The 18,822-nt window shown below is 37.8% G+C and overlaps 1 protein-coding gene across 4 annotated transcripts in view; it reads left to right on the top strand.

Annotated features, from left to right (window-relative positions):
• LOC136774581 (furin-like protease 1) overlaps positions 1–18,822 on the top strand; it is a 104,026-nt gene that overhangs the window by 74,471 nt on the left and 10,733 nt on the right. For 3 of the 4 annotated variants that reach the window (XM_066728987.1, XM_066728985.1, XM_066728986.1), the window contains exons 3-13: positions 6,477–6,701; positions 6,794–6,922; positions 6,997–7,162; positions 7,355–7,527; positions 8,978–9,167; positions 9,387–9,614; positions 9,811–9,928; positions 10,061–10,142; positions 10,267–10,477; positions 12,015–12,755; positions 17,400–17,678. In XM_066728987.1, coding sequence (XP_066585084.1) covers positions 6,477–6,701; positions 6,794–6,922; positions 6,997–7,162; positions 7,355–7,527; positions 8,978–9,167; positions 9,387–9,614; positions 9,811–9,928; positions 10,061–10,142; positions 10,267–10,477; positions 12,015–12,755; positions 17,400–17,678 — 2,542 coding nt within the window. The remainder of the gene's footprint in view (positions 1–6,476; positions 6,702–6,793; positions 6,923–6,996; positions 7,163–7,354; positions 7,528–8,977; positions 9,168–9,386; positions 9,615–9,810; positions 9,929–10,060; positions 10,143–10,266; positions 10,478–12,014; positions 12,756–17,399; positions 17,679–18,822) is intronic. The other variant, XM_066728988.1, reaches the window with a different exon arrangement.

An 18,822-nucleotide genomic window follows, 5' to 3' on the forward strand; every position in this document is an offset into this window, starting at 1 on the left:
AAGAAATGATAGATTTGTTAAATCATAAGTTCATCGATATATTATGAAAAAGCAGTAAAAATTGTTTATCTTTAATATACGGCTCCTAGTTTTGTGTGAAAGTAGGCGCTAGCTGTCGGTAACAGCAGGAAATTTATTCAAACAATTGTGAAGTGTGGAAAAATATTTTAAACTAGTTATTGTTAAAACGTGATTACGCATATTAACTTTAACGTTATTATAATTAATCACATTAGATATATCGTATAACATAATTTATCTAAAATGAAGCATGTGGTGGAATCAGCTATTTGAAACGATCGATTCTCCAGAGCTGAATAATTACATCTACAGTTCTTGATGAACTGAGCATTAGGAATGGAGGATTCGTGATTGCAATCTTCCTCCGTTTCGTGCAACTTTTCCCCGATTCGATTCGTTAAAAACTCTCGGAAATCTGGCAGTTACAAAGTTATAAATTACTGGCCCAAAAATTTATTAAAGTACCTTATCGAACCAGAAACATTTATTTTATGAAAGATAAATTTAAAGTCACACGAACTTTTCCTAGACGACAGATTTTGATGTTACCAAAGATTATCCACTTTTTATCCTCACACAATTTTTAGTTATTTTTTTAATCCAGAGATTTTTTTAATCCACATTTTGCGTTTGAATGAGAATGGAATCATACAGGAGATATAGAACGGTAGGTCAGTAACGAATACTAAAATTTCATATCAACATTTACAGCTGACCAGATATATACTTTTCGATTATTTCAACGTACTTTCGCAAAATGAAATTTTTATGCTCCACTAAAAGCTATAAAAAAATGTTCTGCTTAGCCAATGAAACAAAAAAAGTCAAGCTTCTCATAAGCAAACGTGAGAACTTATTTGCAATAGAAATGCTTGAGGTTAAGTCAACCGTGCGAGATCAAATGCTTGTATCTATTTTCTTTGTTTTACGATAAACCAAATATTCGAATAATTATACGAAACATTCAAGGGTTTGCTTTTATTGGAAATTGATTTTCGTCTATCTTTTAGAATAGCACGATTTTTGATTGGCTGTGAGATTGAACGCGATCTGTAATTTAATTAGAAAAATAGGTATTGTTACTAGAATAAAAAGGTCGCGATAGACAACGCGTAGCTCTAGAAAATATTTGTACGATAACGTTAGGAAAACTGGAGATCATAACGTAGATCTTGCATCGTATCTGACTCTGTCCTTTGCTTTTGTGCAACCGACTGTAACGCGAACTTGGTAGCTTTGGAACTATGTAGTTGCAGGGCGACCGTTACGGGTCACTGAATCATTAGCTTTGCTTTTTAATTATATCTCGAGTTTGTAGCTATAACTGTTATCTGCCGACGTGTTGTCCATGTCCACCGCCAAAGAATCGAAAAGAATAAAGCAGTTTACACGATACAAAAATGTATATTTTCAATGGAGAATAATGGAGAGAATTTGCAGGAAAATATTTCTAGCTTATTCCGGCTTGATTAAATTCATAAGCAAATAATAATTACCAGGCATGGGATTAACGAAGTTTCGACTTCAGCGATTTGCAGCTGCAGTACCGTACATTTTGATATCTCATTATACAAAATTACCGTCGTCTGGTGAATGAAAAAACTCGTTTTTAGTTTTGGAATCTATCCAAAGTGCCTTGTTCACCAGTTTCATTGATCGATGGCAGACGAATAAGAATTGTTCTAAATGTATATAGCTTTTCCTCTGTTTCCTCTTCCGACGCTGTCTTGTCGTGTATTAATTCTTTTTCATAATAGTTTTTATTTTTATCGCTCAGTTTTATTGCAACTCGTTGATTTATATAGAAACTCTTCGTCGAGACGAGATCAAAGTAGGCGATAAAAGAGAGTCAGAGTAGAAAAGGTAAAATCATCCAACTTTCGTGATAGTGATAGATGCGGAGTTTCAACTAAATGAAAAGGCGATTTCTGAATAAATTGATCACGGAAAAGATAATCAAAAGTTCGTTCAAAGCGTCTCATGATTCATTTGGCAAAGGTTCGAGAAATGAGTTTCTTGCAGAGGAACTTACACTATCCAATAACGGTAAAGATTAAAAATTTATGAGAGTAGAACATCTGAACCGTTGGGACGAGCAAATGCATAAACATATTAGTTGGTAACAGTCTCTGCCGTAGGTTTTAATCGAAAACAATTAAATTCATAAATCTTTGGTGATAAATTAACAATTACGTACGTGGTGCAGGTATTCCGTTATTTGAAAAGTCACATAAATTTGAGACGATGCCAATGTCACGGCTGAAGTTGGTCCCTATAAATCACGTTCTGCCAATTTTACAGTATCTTTAATGCCCGGGTCGCCCAGCGTTTACGATGTACCCGGCATTGTGAAAAGAAAACCTTCGAATGCTACCATTCGTTGCTCCGAAATTGATATTCAGTGACTGCAACAAAACGGGCGAATGATTGAATGAAGCAGGAAGCGAGAAAGGGAGAGGGTGAAACTGAGCTTTGATCTGCCGCTGCAGTATCGAAATGAAAGTCATAAATAAAAAGTACGCGGCAAAAACTTTATTAGCTGGCTTTATAACTCACCGCCCGTAAATAACTGGATCGAGTAAAATTTGTTAAAGTTCGATGAACAATAATAGTAGAAGGGAAAATGTTACATGTACATATACAGGGGATCGAAATATCCTTTAAACAGGCTTAAGTTAGGCTCGTGCAAAATGCATTTGTTTTTAAGCGCAGGAGTCCAGGAATGAGGTTACAGATTTGTCTTTCTTCTTGCATAACTGATGCAAACTAACCTACGCGCTTTTAGCAGGGTAGCCAAAGATAGGAAGTGCCCCAAGGGTAACTGCACCAATGACTAATGCAATGTCAGTTAGGTATTCTAGCGGTTAATGTACCCAGCTTCGTAGATTAACACGAGTTCTGCTGGGAGTATATCGTCGAAATAGTTTTCCCGGATATTCATTATACCAGCTTTGCCCATATACTACTACTGAACAACTTGGAATATTGAATTACCGACAAACTTCACTGCTACTGAAAAATCACTTTCCTCAGTTATCAAATGCAACGTATATAATAAACTTTCGAAACCAACTAGTCTTATTAATTAGATCGTTTGAAATTGGATTGGGCTTGATGCGAACTAATCAGCCATAAAGCGTGTAGCAAAATTTGCATAGTCGTAATAATTAGTAGGCATTAAATAGCTATTATGATTGAGTTCGATCATTCTCTAATCTACCGGCGATACCACGTTAACACCGCATATCCGTTTCTAATTTCACGGACGGGGTATTTTGCCAAAATTATGATTCTTTGAGCAGCGTCGACTAATTTATCCTCCGAGGTTTGGTATTTTACGACACTTGAATGAAATAATCAGTTGACAAATCGAGTAAGGAAGGAAGGAAGGAAGGAAAGTTATATATATATATATATATAGTGACGAAGAGGATCGTAAATTTGATCGTTACAGGTAGGCGTGAAAGTGACGACGCATCAGGGACGATCGGGCAACTGATTAATCATGGATCGAACGGCTCGGCTGAAATTCATAATGAATCGTGTAGGACGAGATAGGTGGAGAGAATGCCTGGATAGTTGGCAAACACAATAACGTGAATCTGCGACAGGAACACTCGTCAAATCGAATTTGCATCGCGACATTCCAACTTTGATCCGTGACTCTTGCCAGTGAAAATGATCGACTGGAATTTCCGGATTGATCGTCGATACTCTCGTATCTCGTAGTTGGCTGGCGATCGGAGCCGATTGCCGCAGGATTCCCCGCACCCCGGCCGATTCATTATAAAAGCGACACGCCGGCCGACCGACCGGTCGAACGCGCTTGGCTTATACGATTTGCGGCCCCGTGCGAAGGCATTGATTGGCGGATTCATGAGCGTGCTCTTGCAATCTGCCAACGCCGAATCGTGAAAGCCATGCAGACCCTCGCTAATAATGCGCCCTCCATTCTATCCAGCTGCCGTCCTACGAAGCGCTAATACCATATTTCAGCTGGTCACGTTTCAAAATCCATCACTTTCCTCCAACCCCCCCCCCCTCTCTCTCTCTCTCTCTCTACCCTACCCCCACTTCTTTTCCCTTCATCAACTCATCTCTACGAATCTTTTCACATTCCTCTCGTTTCATTCCCCGTCTTGCATATAATCTCTGTTAAAACATTTCAACCATTCGTCGGGCTAATTTTGTCTAATTATACGCTTGTGTATTTGTTCTTCGGCATTGACGACACTATATATGCGCTGCGGAAGCAGGAAATCCTATTCATTAAATTTCACATTCGTGCAAACTTATCGAATTCACGATTGGGATCGGGCAATTTCGAATATTTCAATGGGGCAGAGCCATGCTAATTCCATAAGTAGATTCCATCAATCTATTCAAGGCTGTGAATCGTCAAACAGAAAAATTCATAAGCGTGGTTCTCGTCCAAACAGATTCGAGTTTCCGCAAAACGTCTTAGATTGAGAATGATCGATTTGCCATCGTAGAAATGGATTTTAAATTCGTCAAAATCTGTTGAGAGATTGAAGCTTTTCTTGAGGATTTCTTTAAGAAAGCATACGGATCAGAATTGGATACCTATACGAACATCGGATTTTTTATACACTCCTAGGATTTGTCAGTTATCAAAGCAGAAGCTACGATGATTAACTCGTATGAACTATACACAATATCGAACCAATTGAAGGAAAAAAAAAACATTTGACACTGTGGTTATTAATATTTTAACTAACCTAGTTGTTCTTGCCAAATTCAAGTTTTGAGAGAAATGAAGTAATTCTTCGATATCTCTGTTTATTTAAAATGAAAAATATAAAAAAGATTGTGAAAATATTTTAGAAAACATATACGTGAAAAAAAACTGAAAAATGTTACCGATGTATTGGCGTCAGCAGAAAAATTGGGTTCGTGGTATAATATAACCTAGAATAAATAGTTTTAGTTTGGTATACAGACGATCGTTAAAATGAAACGTAGCAAGTCTCGTGGCAGCATTGATTCTCCAATTGCAAACATGATCAATATTTCAATGATCATATTGATTGGCTATCATCTTGTTTATGCATAGAACTCCAAGCAAAACCGATAAACGACGATATTCTGTAGCCACATACAAACTAAATAAATCGATGCAAGCCTAATGCATTTCCTCCGTCTTCTATCTAAATTTGTTTGTTATTTTTAGTACACAAAAGCACGTTTTTTATTCGCGTTTTTCCTGCTGTCTCTTATTGTTTCCTCTCTCTTGATGAATTTATTCTATGTAAACCAGTGCTCTTAATACTTAAAATGTTTTGAAATCTTTAACAAATCATGTTTCAGATTCCTAACATAATTTGGGAGTTCAATCATGTGGTGAATAATTCAATTCAAAAAACAATAGTGTCGTGTTCAGGTAAAGCACCTTATGCTATGGAAGTGTCAATGACCGAAGATAGTCCATTTTTGAGTCCTTGTCTTGAGTTTACCAGATGTCAGTCAAATTCCAGCAGTCAAAAATGTATTAATAATCAAACGAAGGTTTTTCCACGCATTGAGAAGCCAGTAAATTATACCTTTTATCCATCAACGTTAAAAAGCAGAAGAAAAGCGATTAGAAGATCTAAAAAGCCTACTGGTGAATGGTTGAAGCAAAAGTACCCAATAAGGATAAAAACCTATAAAAGAAATAATAATTTATTAAATCCTTGCGGACCTCTTATCGTTGATGTAATAGCGCATCCAATTTATGCTCCAAAATCTTGTCCTCCTTTACCAAAAACTGTGACAGAGGACGATCAACCACGATTCTCTAAAATGATAGACTCACCGTTTTATTATGCAAGTAGTAATAAATGTAATGTACCGCAGCATAAAACTTATGCTCAGAAAATGAAAGAAAGTGCTGTAAAACTTGTAAGAAACAAACGGTAAACTCTGTTTAATAAAAATGTGTAAAGTTTCAATTGAAACGAGATATCAATCACTAAGAAGTATTTAATTGACGAGCTAGAGTATTATATACTTACTTATTGTTAAGAGTGATAGAATTAGAGATAGTATATTATAAGCGAGGGAAACTGCTTACCTAGCGAATGAGAGTAAAATAGAACAGACGTACTAAAAGTGAGTTGGAAAATCCATGAGAGTTTTGCAAATGAAAATATGCATGAGAGTGTCAGAAAACGCAGGAAATGTAAGAGATCCCGCAGCTCCTGTCACAAAGTTTTCCCGTTTATCACTATTCGCCGTTTTCCAACTTCATCGCTGTATTTCATTCCTTTAGCAAAACAAACTTGCGTAAAATATTCTTTTTGTTCTACGGTTAAAAATTTTCACCTATCATCACAAAAAAAACTACTATAAATTTGTATTAACTACCAGTCTGGCCTCTCTTTTACTTTTTTTATTTCTTAAATTAATTTCTGCTATACTTCAAAAATTAATTCCATGCTTTGCCTTTCTTTCAGATTTTTGATGACTGGTACCACTTCGAACATCGATCTGTAGTGAAAAGATCTGCCGAGCCGCACCTGGATATTCACGAAAGGCTTTCGAGTGACTCCAGAGTTCGTCGAGCGGAACAGCAACGTGCCAAAAGTAGATCCAAACGGGATCTAATAGTCAAACGTGGTCCGTCCAATAATAAAATAATTAACCTCAACGATGAGAGGTGGATCCAAATGTGGTACCTGGTAAGCTAATATTTTCTTGAAATAATGGCAATACCAATGTCGAGAATGCATTAAAATATAACATTTCTGCAAAATGAAATAAATGATTACAGAATAGAGGGAATGGTCTTGACATGAACGTACAAGGTGCCTGGGCAGAAGGTATAACAGGAAAGAACGTGGTGGTGACAATTTTAGACGATGGTTTAGAAAAAGACCATCCAGACCTTTACAAAAATTATGTAAGTGTCTCCCGTCGGTTCTCTGAATAGTAGAAAAAAAATAGAATTTTACTGACAAAACGTTACATCTACAGGACCCCCAAGCTAGTTTTGATGTTAATAACCATGATGAAGATCCCATGCCAAGGTACGATTATTTAGACAGCAATAGACACGGAACCAGGTGTGCTGGCGAAGTAGCAGCCACTGCAAACAATTCCATCTGTGCAATTGGCGTAGCCTACGGTGCTGGTGTCGGTGGTAAGACTAAGGAAAACAATTAATGATACTACGCGCGTGTTTTATCTAAACACTACTCCTTCTTAAAATTTGTATTTTACGTAATATTCTGTAAAATATAATTTTAAGTGTGCATGCACATTAATCGAATAATGCAACAAATAATTTTTAATCGAATACGAGTCACATATACTATTTTTGTATTAATGATAGGTGTAAGAATGTTAGACGGAGATGTAACCGACGCGGTAGAAGCAAGGTCATTGAGCCTTAATCCTCAGCACGTAGATATATATAGTGCCTCGTGGGGTCCAGATGATGATGGAAAGACTGTTGATGGTCCTGGTGAGCTCGCCACCCGAGCTTTTGTCGAAGGGATAACTAAGGTTGGTATATATTTTCAGGTATACAACTATACAGCGTTCCTGTATATTTCATAAAATTCTACGTTATTTTCGATCAAATATATATTTACAGTTTTTCATTAGATACACATTAATTTTTTTATTCAGTTATTTGACAATTACTTATTAAATTATTAAAATTTGTAGAAATTAGTACAAAATTAAGAGAAGCATAACGAACGATCTCCAGCATGGACTTGTGTAAAATGTTAGGTTGAATAATATCAGGTAGTTTAATTGCATTTCTCTTTTCAGAAAGCTTCTCAAAAGCACTTATTGTAATTGTAGCTTTAGAAGAACATTTTAAACCGAGGTAAAATTAAGCAAGGTTATTAAGCTTCCAACTTGAAATCCTGCAAAACTAGAACAATTTCTGTATTTTTTTGCATTATCACTAATGATTTTTACGTAAACTGTTTTTTACACTGCTTCTTATGTCATTAAAAAATAGTTCAATTTTCTTTAACAAAAAATAAAATTATACAAATCCTAAAATTCACAGTACATTGTCATAATTCAATCATCTTTGGATCCTTCAAGTTTTGAACATTTATTAGTTTTATGAAAAAAGTTCGTAGATGCCTGTAACCTTTTTGAGTAAAACTTAACTGTTGCTTTTGATAAAGGTTTTTTAAGCTTTTAGTTGAAAATAAATTAATAAGCTAGAACTAATGATAGTACAAAGAGAATTAAATTTCGTAATGAAAGATGGTTGATAGTTGAGAGCATATTAATAGACTTCTGGCAGATCAGTTTCAGAAAGTTTCTAACTAGTACCTATATAAATGTGTATCAACATTCTCAACTGATTTAAAAAAAAAATGACTGTGGTACGAAATGTATAAATTAAATTATCAGAGAGCATTGAAATTCTCTCTTTTCATATTTATTTTAAAATTAAAATTGTTTGCATAATTCCACGCTGTTTTTAAAAATAAGTTATTTATCGTTTTTATTGCGGTTAAAAAATAATCCACTGCTATATTTTACAAATATGGGTACAACGATGAAGTTTTCAATAAAGCTATTGCAACAAAATGGAGGAAACGTAGAAAAACCAATTAAGGTGTCGTATACCTAAGAGCGTCACAAAAATCTTTCTTGGCGCAAAATTTCTAACAAAATTAAAATAGAATCTGGGACAAAACTTGTCTGCTGAAGTTTCGCGTAGCGTTATAATACGCAGGCGGAATCTGCAATTCCTGAAGAGAATAAAACAGCCATGCATCTAACCGGCAGTAATGAAAAACAGGCGTTAAATATTGGAACTTTAAGCTCTCTACTTATCCCAAATTCACGAACCTTGCATATTTTACAGTAATCGAAAAAAATTCATCCGAATAACTTAATAAAATATTTAAAAAAATTTATTGCAATATTTATGCTAAGTTAATATTTGGAACGAATTCAAGGAATTTTTTAACTCTGTTAGGGTCGAAATGGGAAAGGCTCCATTTTCGTTTGGGCGTCAGGAAATGGCGGTAAGGATAGTGACAACTGCAATTGCGATGGCTACACGAACAGCATCTGGACGTTGTCCATCAGTAGCGCCACAGAAAACGGACTGGTCCCCTGGTACAGCGAAGCATGTTCCTCCACACTAGCTACAACTTACAGTTCAGGTTCGTCATGGCGCAATTTCTTTAAGAAAAAAACTTTCCCCTACGGGAAACCTTCGGAAATACTGTTTTCTTCTCGAGAAGATATTGCTGCAATTACAACTAGCTACATTAACTACATTTAAAGATAAATTCTCGAAAGGAGTTACCTCCTTTAACATTTACGAAATCTAATTAGGGAAAGAAAATTGAGATAATAAATATTGCATTAATTTATAAAAGGATCCACTGGTGAGAAGCAAGTGGTGACAACGGATCTTCATCATCACTGCACCAGCAGTCATACTGGAACTTCAGCATCTGCACCTCTCGCTGCCGGCATTTGTGCGTTAGCCCTCGAGGCAAATAGTGAGTTAACTTGGAGAGACATGCAACACATTGTTGTCAGAACTGCAAAGCCAGCAAACTTAAAAGCACCAGACTGGGTTACAAATGGTGTTGGGAGGAACGGTTAGTATCATCCGACTTATCTCTTCATCTACATCTTCCCTATGTTATTAAAGTTCGTTCACCAACATACAGGTCACAGATTTAAACAAATTTATGTATTCCTCTTTATTAATTTACCGTTATACAAGAAAATACCTTTGAATAGTCCTTGATTTCTGTGCACCAATAATGGTCCCTTTCGTTTTGTTTTTTTTAGTGAGCCATAGCTTCGGTTACGGATTGATGGATGCCACTGCCATGGTACACCTAGCAAGAAAATGGAGAACGGTTCCAGAGCAACACAGATGTGAGGTCTCTGCACCACATACTGGCAGGTAAATTATTCTCTCATACCTACAGTGTGCAGAGTCAAACTAAAAGGGATAATTTTATTTATTTTAAACAAATATTTTCATATTTCTAAAACTTTTAATTTCTTGCAAATTAAGCGTAAATAATTTATTTAGGCAAATTCCACCTAGAAGTCAGTTAACCCTGCAATTACACGTGAAAGAATGCAGTGGTGTCAATTTTCTAGAACATGTACAGGTGAGCTGAATTCTTACGAATTATACAATTATACTTGTAGGGAATATTAGACATAGGCCTATTAATTTTTTTCAAATATAAGGAACTACAGAAAAGATGAAGAATAAAATTTATTTGGTGGTAGGCTAAAGTATCGTTGATGGCTTCGAGGAGGGGGGATCTTCAGATACATCTGACGTCTCCTCAAGGAACGAAAAGTACTCTTCTGGCAAAGAGACCTCACGATGTATCTAAAGCTGGATTCACTGAATGGCCATTTATGTCCGTTCATACGTGGGGCGAAAGACCACACGGAACATGGAAACTCGAAATCCACAACGAGGGTCGCTATCTTGGTAAGTCCACTATTGCTTCATTTTATATATCACTATCAAATAACTAACCAAAACCATTCATCCAAAATAATCGACTATTAACCACCACTTCAATTCATGGTAACTAACGTGCTATGCAATATCAATGTTAGATTTATAATTCAGCTCAGTGATTATTCATTCATATATGAGCATACGACCTATAAAAGGATATTCTTCTTTATAAATAAAATCGTTCAATCTGCTCAGTTGGATAAAACGTCAGTTTGAGTCACACGTAGAAAATTCACATCGGATTTTATCAGTAATTTCAGATATTTGCTTGTAACGTAAGAAAAGCTGTAAGATAATTGATAAATGAAGTTTATCAAACTTGGTTTTGCAACTTATTCATAGTCGATGCACGTGGAAACCACATTATCTCTGTCATTGGATAGTTTCGCATTCAAATCTCGCGGTGTTCGTAATGGCGGTCGAAGGTTTTGCTGACTGCTACAGAAAAGTGACCTTTGCGAGGATAACCGCACAACCACTTTGGTTTGCAAGCTTGTCGGGTACATTAAAGCCGATGGCACCCTACTACTAAAAACTCTCACTCAATTTTCTCTCTGAAACTTCGGTTTTCTAAACTATCAAATTACAAATTAGATTGTAATCGTGGGAATCTCCCAATTTTCAGTTAAAATCAAATGTAATTTAAAAAACTTTGAGGAAAAACTATTTTCTTATCCATCTCTTCCGAAAAAGTATCGAATGAGGAGCCAAGTCCTTTCAGGAGAGATTGCATGACGAGCCAGATTTTATTATCTAACGTCTAGGAATTCGATACTGTGATAGAAAGCAAAATCCGTTAACTCCGCGTTACGAGAGCGTGTTTGGTGCTGCAGCTATCATTCACACGAAATTCAACAATGAAAATCGATGTATATTTTTCGAGAAATTCTTCAGCCTGTTTTGAATAGATCTTGGCGTGCTACGCGAGGATCTATCTTGAAAATATCCCAGCTTGAAAGCTCTAAAATTACCCAGGCCTCAAATCGAGCCTATCCCGATGCTCTCGTGATTTCTCGCATTTGCCAAAATTTAATGACATAAAACGGGAGCTCGTATCTCGCATGAATATCGTTTATACATTATTGTAAATATTATGGTTCTACCCTTTTCATTTGAAACGAGGTTATATTAAAAAGATAATTTTATTATGAAAACAGCATTCATTGCTATTATAACAACTCCCACAATTTGACTTTATCCGAGCATGATGGCTCTCATTAAAAAATATAGTATTTTAAAATAACTCATTGATCATGGTTAACGTTTTCATATCAATAGTTTCTCGGAACAATGAATCGTGCAATTATGCAACTATTTGTCAAGCGATACTTGATTCAAAGTCAAAGATTATGGCACTTCTAATGTCTTATACTTGTTTGGTGCTGTTAATAAACGAACAAAGAAAGAGTTAGTTATTAATGGTGAGACGATGGAGAGGGTCGATGGTTGACGCAGTACAAGTAGAGCGGATTCTGAATTTGGTTGGTACGTGGGCAATAATTAGGGCGAGCAACTTTGCACGAGTGGGCATTGATCTTTTATGGGACGGCGACACTTCCGGATCGGACGGAGTACGCGCTGTACAATCCGGCAGGGGTGAGCATCCCTCGGCGACCGTTCGTGAAGCCGCGGGAGACGATCTACTCGAAGAGTCAGAACGCCCTAACGAGCGGCTCGAAAGCGAGGCAGCAACAAAAAATGGAAAAGTCGGGCAGCCTGAACCCGTCTTACATGATGAACGCGCAATTGCAGTCGCAGCGAAAGGGCAAAGCGAGAGGACAGCACAAGAATGGGAAATCGGCTAACAGGCCAACTACCAGGCCAACCGTGCAGACATTGAGGGGCCTGACATCCATGAGAGGCCCGGATGTACGACTGGTAACCTCCAGACCTCGAGGTCGTAGCACCCCTAGTCCAGCTACGACCTTGACCACCTTGCGAACCAGTTCATCGACCAAGTCTCACCTTACGACAAGTCTGCTAACGACGAAACAGAAGATACCGTTGATTTCCACGACATCACCCCAGCAAAGAGGACTCATCCTTATGGAGCCCCCGGCTAAGACTGCCACCAATAAGGTTCCCGCGGTCTTTCAGCATTATCCCAAGATACAGCAGCTTTATCCCCTATATCCCGTCTATGCCGGAGCCCGCGGCGTCAGTCAGCAACACGGCACCAGGGCCAAGGGTCTCGATTTGCTTCAGGATGAACAATTCGACTCGAGAAATCTCCAACTAGATAAGGGTACCTCAATTTAATCCTTATCGCAACACCAACTTCTTCCGAGATGGAAACTGTTGTGCACGGGAAGCGTTTGACGGATATATTATAATCCTATTTTACTCCTCTTTCTTAGACTTTCGCTTTGTATACAATTTTTCAGTGTACTCGTGTATAGTACGATTCTCTGAAAAGGCATTGTTACGGAAACCTATAATGCGATGTGATTTACTATCGTGTAAAGTAATTTACTAAAATTAAGCTGAAATTATTTTGCTCCGTCGCTTTACGTCTAATTTTTTTTTAGTAAATGTAAACCGGATTTTAAGAAACGCTCATCCAAACACAGACACAAATCTGTATACATCTCGGAAATGTTTTTCAATGTGTTTTTTTACATGTGTTGTGCATATTATAGTTTGAAGCCGAGTAAACTTAATACTAGCGGGTTTTGTCGTAGCTCATTGTATTTACGCACTGACTGTAACTGCACTCCAACATTTCCCTGATCTCGTTAAACTTCGCGTTAGATTTTCAACTGTTAAGCTTTGTAATCTTAGATTTTCTCTTACCGAGGCACCGCTATTTGCTCAAAATCTCAGCAGTAACATCCACCAATTTTTACTTACATTTAAATAAAGAGTAGCACAAATACTTTCAAATATTTCTCTCCTACTAGTTTGCTCGCAGCGTTATTGTCAATGCATTCAATTTTGTATGCAATATGCAACGTGAAAATTGTTCGGGAACATTTTGTAGCTGATAATTTAATTGAACGATATAAATCGGGGAAGCGATTTCAGTTTAATGGATTTTACTGTAAAATATATACGCTTCGTTGTTATTCAATCAGAACTTTTCGCAATATTGTAAAAAATTAATTTGTCTCAAATATCTTATGCGTTTATAAAGTTCTGCTGCAAGATAATTAGCAAAGACAGCCTCAAAGGTATAAGTTACACGATTCTGACGAGTTTCACGTTGCCTAAATTAAAAACAAAGTTTCAGGAATTCTCTGATCCCCCCCACCCGCAATACACGTTGGCATGTTGTGTCTTTTAATGCATCCTATTATTACTTTGCTTTGCTGTTCTGTAACGATCATTAAACTTCTTTTAAACGACGCTTCCGTAATAGCGAAACTTATTAAGGTAGGTACGTAAGCTATACCCTTTAATCAAAACTTTCAATGGATAACTTGGATGAGTTCCCAACGGGTCTGAAGTATATAAATTACTCACCGATGCCATGTAAGGTATGTGAATCTCTTGAAGCTCAGTGGGATGGAATTCCCCTCAATTCAGCACATTTGTCTAGTTTATCGATCTCCCAGCAAGTAGATCAAAAACCCTAACCGATTGATCCGAGCTAAGACAATTGTGGCCGCAGAAGGTCCACTTTGTTAGCAGGTTATAATGCGAAGCAACTATCTGTCGAATGGGGCAACAACATATTAGTCTCCAGGAATATCGCGTGCACATAGTAGAGAGCTCTACACTAATTCGTATTATAGCTCATTAGCTTGGCTCTAATGACGTTTCGTCGCTGAATCTCATCGACCTTTACTGTTCAGCAGCAGCTGCACTTAAGATCTACACTTGAAATTTCAGAATGATTTCATCTTTGTGTATCGTGTACTGTTTATGAGCACCTTAGATGATAAGTGCACTTTGCTCTTAACTGAATTATCGAAAATAGCACCGTAAAGTAGACGATAATTATACGTTCCCATAGACCATGGAGCCTCGCACGTCCAAAATGGCTGTTGCCATAATTATACATCGTCGTATTTGCGATCTAATTTCATTTTCAAGCTGCGCCAACCGCCCCGGAAACGTTCCGGGAAAACCGTTTAACGAATCTCGCTAAGCCGAAATCTGCTTTATTTGTGCCGTTCGTTCTCTCCGCCGAGTTCCATTATTGTCTGCAAATTCTCTGCAAACAATTCACTTCATTTCATTTCGTTAGCAGCTTTTCCCCCATTTTTCAGCCTATCGGAATTGCTCGGTTTGCCCAGCCTCACCCAACTTTTTATAAAAGGCTGTCGTTGATGGATAATCCAGGAGTCTCTCCGGGCGATAATTTATTTCACATCAGATACAGTTTAAATTTCGGTTTCTCGCTTGCCCGCGGAGTTAGCTCCGATCTTGCATGGCAAAAAGCTAAATAATTGGCTTACGTATACATTTTAACTAAACAGAAAGGAGGTATTATTTCACAGCTAGTTTAGCTTTGATTTAGCGTTTAATACCGCTTACTTATGTTGCTAGCTGCGAGCTACGAATGTTTATGGGACTTGAAAAAGTCGACGGAAAGGGTGTGTCGCAGCATTTTGAGAAGCTTCAACTGCTTCTTCGGTCCTTCGCGTCTCTCTCTCTCTCTCTCTCTCTCCTTTGGTCCCTCCCTTTATTTTCCTTCCCTCTCGGTTTCCTCTCCTTGTCACACTAGTTGATGGCGCCCTTTTCCTCTTTCCATCCTCTCTTATCGCGCTGGTTTGAAATTTTCCCGGCGGCGTCGTGACGCTTTATTAATTTTCCGTCGGCGCCACCAACCTTCTCTTTCCACCACGCCTCCACCCTTCGTCCCTCGAGCGGCTACATTGTATCTACTCTCTCTCTCTCTCTCTCCCTCCCTCCCCCTCCCCCTCTGACCGTTATCTATCCGCGCAGCTCCAAGCTATAGCTCTCCGTTTAATTCCACCAACGAATCCTAAGAGCAACTGGCTTCATTCGTAAAATTTGCTAAAAGCTCCGAATTCCGCAATATTTTGCATTTATATAATTATGTTAAGTCTTCGTAAACAAAGCGCCGTTGACGTATATATATATATATATATATATATTGTATTTCCGAGCTTTGCTTTTATTATTAAAAGCGAGACATCCTTGCTAAAGATTGCATCATTGTTTATGAAGTCTCTGCAGAGTATACACTTGAAATAAACAGGTAAATGTTATATCGTGGAATATGGATCGTCTTTGTTATTGGATTCGTGGGTGAAACGACAACACAACGTATTCGAGAACGCACTAACGGGACTCGTAAAAGGAGAATCGCTTGGTCTGGAAACCTGGGTACTACAGAGTCTCCTATATGACGAACCATGGGCGTAGATTATGCGAAGTACACATCGAAAATGTGTCGGGTCTCGTATACAGGTGCAACTTGATACGCTGTCGCTAAAACCCGAAGGCCTTAAAACTAAAATCACCCGCCGCGTTTTCCTCCTCGTAAAAATTCCAAAGAACACATAAAATTCTACCAATATTTTATATTTTTAAGAAAGTATTAATAAAACCCTGAAAATATTGTTTAGAGAAGACGCATGTGTTTTTATTTATCTACTCCTTACGTAAAAATTTAAATGGCGCTTAATAAATTCCAAAGAGAGCAATTTTGTAGAAAGCCATAAAAACAGTTTTTGATTTATTTTTCGAATAGGAGGCGGTCTGGGGAAATGTCAAGATATTTTAGAAAAATAATAAGAAAGATTTTGACAGAAAGAATAGTTCTCAAAAGAGCCATTCGTTTCTGTGCACGTGATACGAAATGAAATTGGCTACCTGTTTACGAGTATCGATCACGTGGAGAAAGTGTTAACGGCTAGTCAGAGGATTCCTCTAAAGTCTAAGAAAAACCTTTAAAAGGCCCGTAAGTGATAAGCGGTGCGGTAAAAGTTGCTCCTTGCAATCCAAATAGGCAACCATATCAGTTTTTCCCAAGTTCCTCGTTCGGATAAGTTTTCTCTGCTCGACTTTGAAACTGTTTTCTTTTCAAACTCGGTTCGAGGCCAAACTACTGTATTCCATCCAACGCAGATTCATCGAATAAGCAACTGTTTTAATGAGATCTCATTTAATCCGAACCTGTGCAGACCCAAGCTGTAAAATCGATACTATGGTGATTCGTCCATTAAAGAGGATTCCAAAGTTTTATGAAATATTAGTAATCAGTGTTATAAAACTTCCTAAGAGCTCGCACGAGATTACACCAACTTTATTTTATAATCAATATGAACACCATATACCTTCATATATTTTTCATTACATGCTTTTACTAATACATTATACCTATTTTACTAATCATAAAAGCTTTTAGTGATTAAATATACCATCCATTTATCATTATAAATCTTTCATTAACGACAAAAAAGACTTTTTATCATCTTATTCAGGTAACGCCTGACAATATATCCTTTGTGTTTACAGACTCGTTGCATGCAATACCCTTTTACACATCCTATCCGTCGCATACCTAACAACGTTGAAAATTTCCACCATAATTATCTTGTTTCACATTCAGCATGTCATGTTATTATTTTCGTAGAATTCACGAAAACAATGTCGTTGCTTGTAAAATAAAAATACGTGTACCAGCAATTTCTATCATGCACCCTTTTCACCATACCATTTTAACATCTTTTTTCTTTCAAATTCACCTTTACAAATTTCAACTTTTGCCACCACGTACGTCTCTACCATGTAATATTATTACTCCTGCTTTAAATCAAGTTACACTTTTTATTAATCACATAGAGAACCGCAAAAATATGATTTGGGCTTATCGTAAAATTTCTTAAACGTTTTGCAAAGTGTAGTAGATTTGGCATGTGTTACTTGGAAAGATCGAGGGCATCCACTGAAATAATATTTTATAACCTTGTTATAGATACTTTGGAGGAGTGGAAATTGGTGTTTTATGGTACAGAGACGTCCCTGGAGTTCGATGATCTCGACAAGGACAAGCCAGGACTATCGGTGTCTCAGGACTTGCAGGATAATACAGCTGCGGACGCGAGGCAAAATTTGGCAAGTAGCGAGGGAAATCCTTGGACGGGAAGTCAGCAGGTGAATCGAGTATCTCATCCAGAAGTTCAACGACCAATGGCGGCGAATCAGACCTCGGAGAGCTGTGCGACGATAGATGCCGGAAGTGGCAAGTGCCTAGGTGGGTGTCTCATTCTTCTCCTTCTAGCATACCTGCTGGGAGAGCCCAGCTGGCAAGACTTGCTCAGCCAAGACTTGCATTTGTCTCTCAAACGGACTGTTGCGAAACGAAAAGACACCGCAACCCTCCTCAGTCCTGAGAAAGCTTTGCTTTGCCAGCAGTGCTCATGATACCCGAGCTTTACGGACTTGGGAACTCACGAGCTTCGAATCTTCGCGATTCCTCCTTTCACGGGGAACATCAACTTTCCACTGGTGTCTCCGGTTTCCCTTTAACCCTACCCTTCCGGACAGTTCAATGACCTCGAGGTGCCTGGCGGAGCATGTTTGCTATATACTATCCCAGAGGTTCCTCTCGCTGCTCCGGAAGGGAAGGCTCTTGCAAACTTGTGCTCATCGCCGGGAGCACAAACCAGTCGCTCATTATTGTGTCTGCCGTTAGATTAGCCTAATCCGTAAATTACAGACTGATCAAGCTTCGTGGAATTTAATCGACACCACTGTGCCCTCCTCTCTGTTTCTTTTAGTAAATATTTAAAAAAAAAAACATCAAAATGACGAAACGTTAGGAGATTCTTGTCTAAACAGAAAAAGCAGGGATGTTGCACCCTGTTGGTACTCGTTAAATTCAATTAAGCTTCTTCTTCCTTATAACGCGTTAATCTTGAAGAATGTCGAGGAGAGCTCGGCACTCGCCAAAAATAAATGTTCATACAGTGAAGTGACAACCAGGTCGAATCTAGCGGTCAGCAGCCTTAACTGATCGGATAAAACTTGAAATTTACTGCTTCAAGATTATTCACTATCCACCATTTGAAAGTACGAATGATGATGCAAAAGTGCGATTGATACGACGTCGGAATTTATGCATAAAAGAAGTGTTTCTTTTTTCAAAATGAAAAGAAGAGGATTTTCGTAAATCAATTAACCCATTTACGACCGAATATATGTTTTTGAAATGCGGGTCGTTGGTGAGTTAAGGGATGATTATTAATTTTCGCCAATCGAACTCTCATAGTTATATTGATAACGAATATTAATCTATTTTCTCCTAACTCGTTCATCCTCATACGTGGCTTCTTACGCTTCCCCGAGGGCTAGAAGCTATCATTAGGCATAAACAACGACAATATAATCTTACGCTG

Source organism: Prorops nasuta, unplaced genomic scaffold, assembly GCF_024137725.1.
Source record: "Prorops nasuta isolate Cenicafe-Biocafe unplaced genomic scaffold, Cenicafe_Pnas_1.2 PNAS00006, whole genome shotgun sequence".
In the NCBI taxonomy this organism is placed as follows: Eukaryota; Metazoa; Arthropoda; class Insecta; order Hymenoptera; family Bethylidae; genus Prorops; species Prorops nasuta.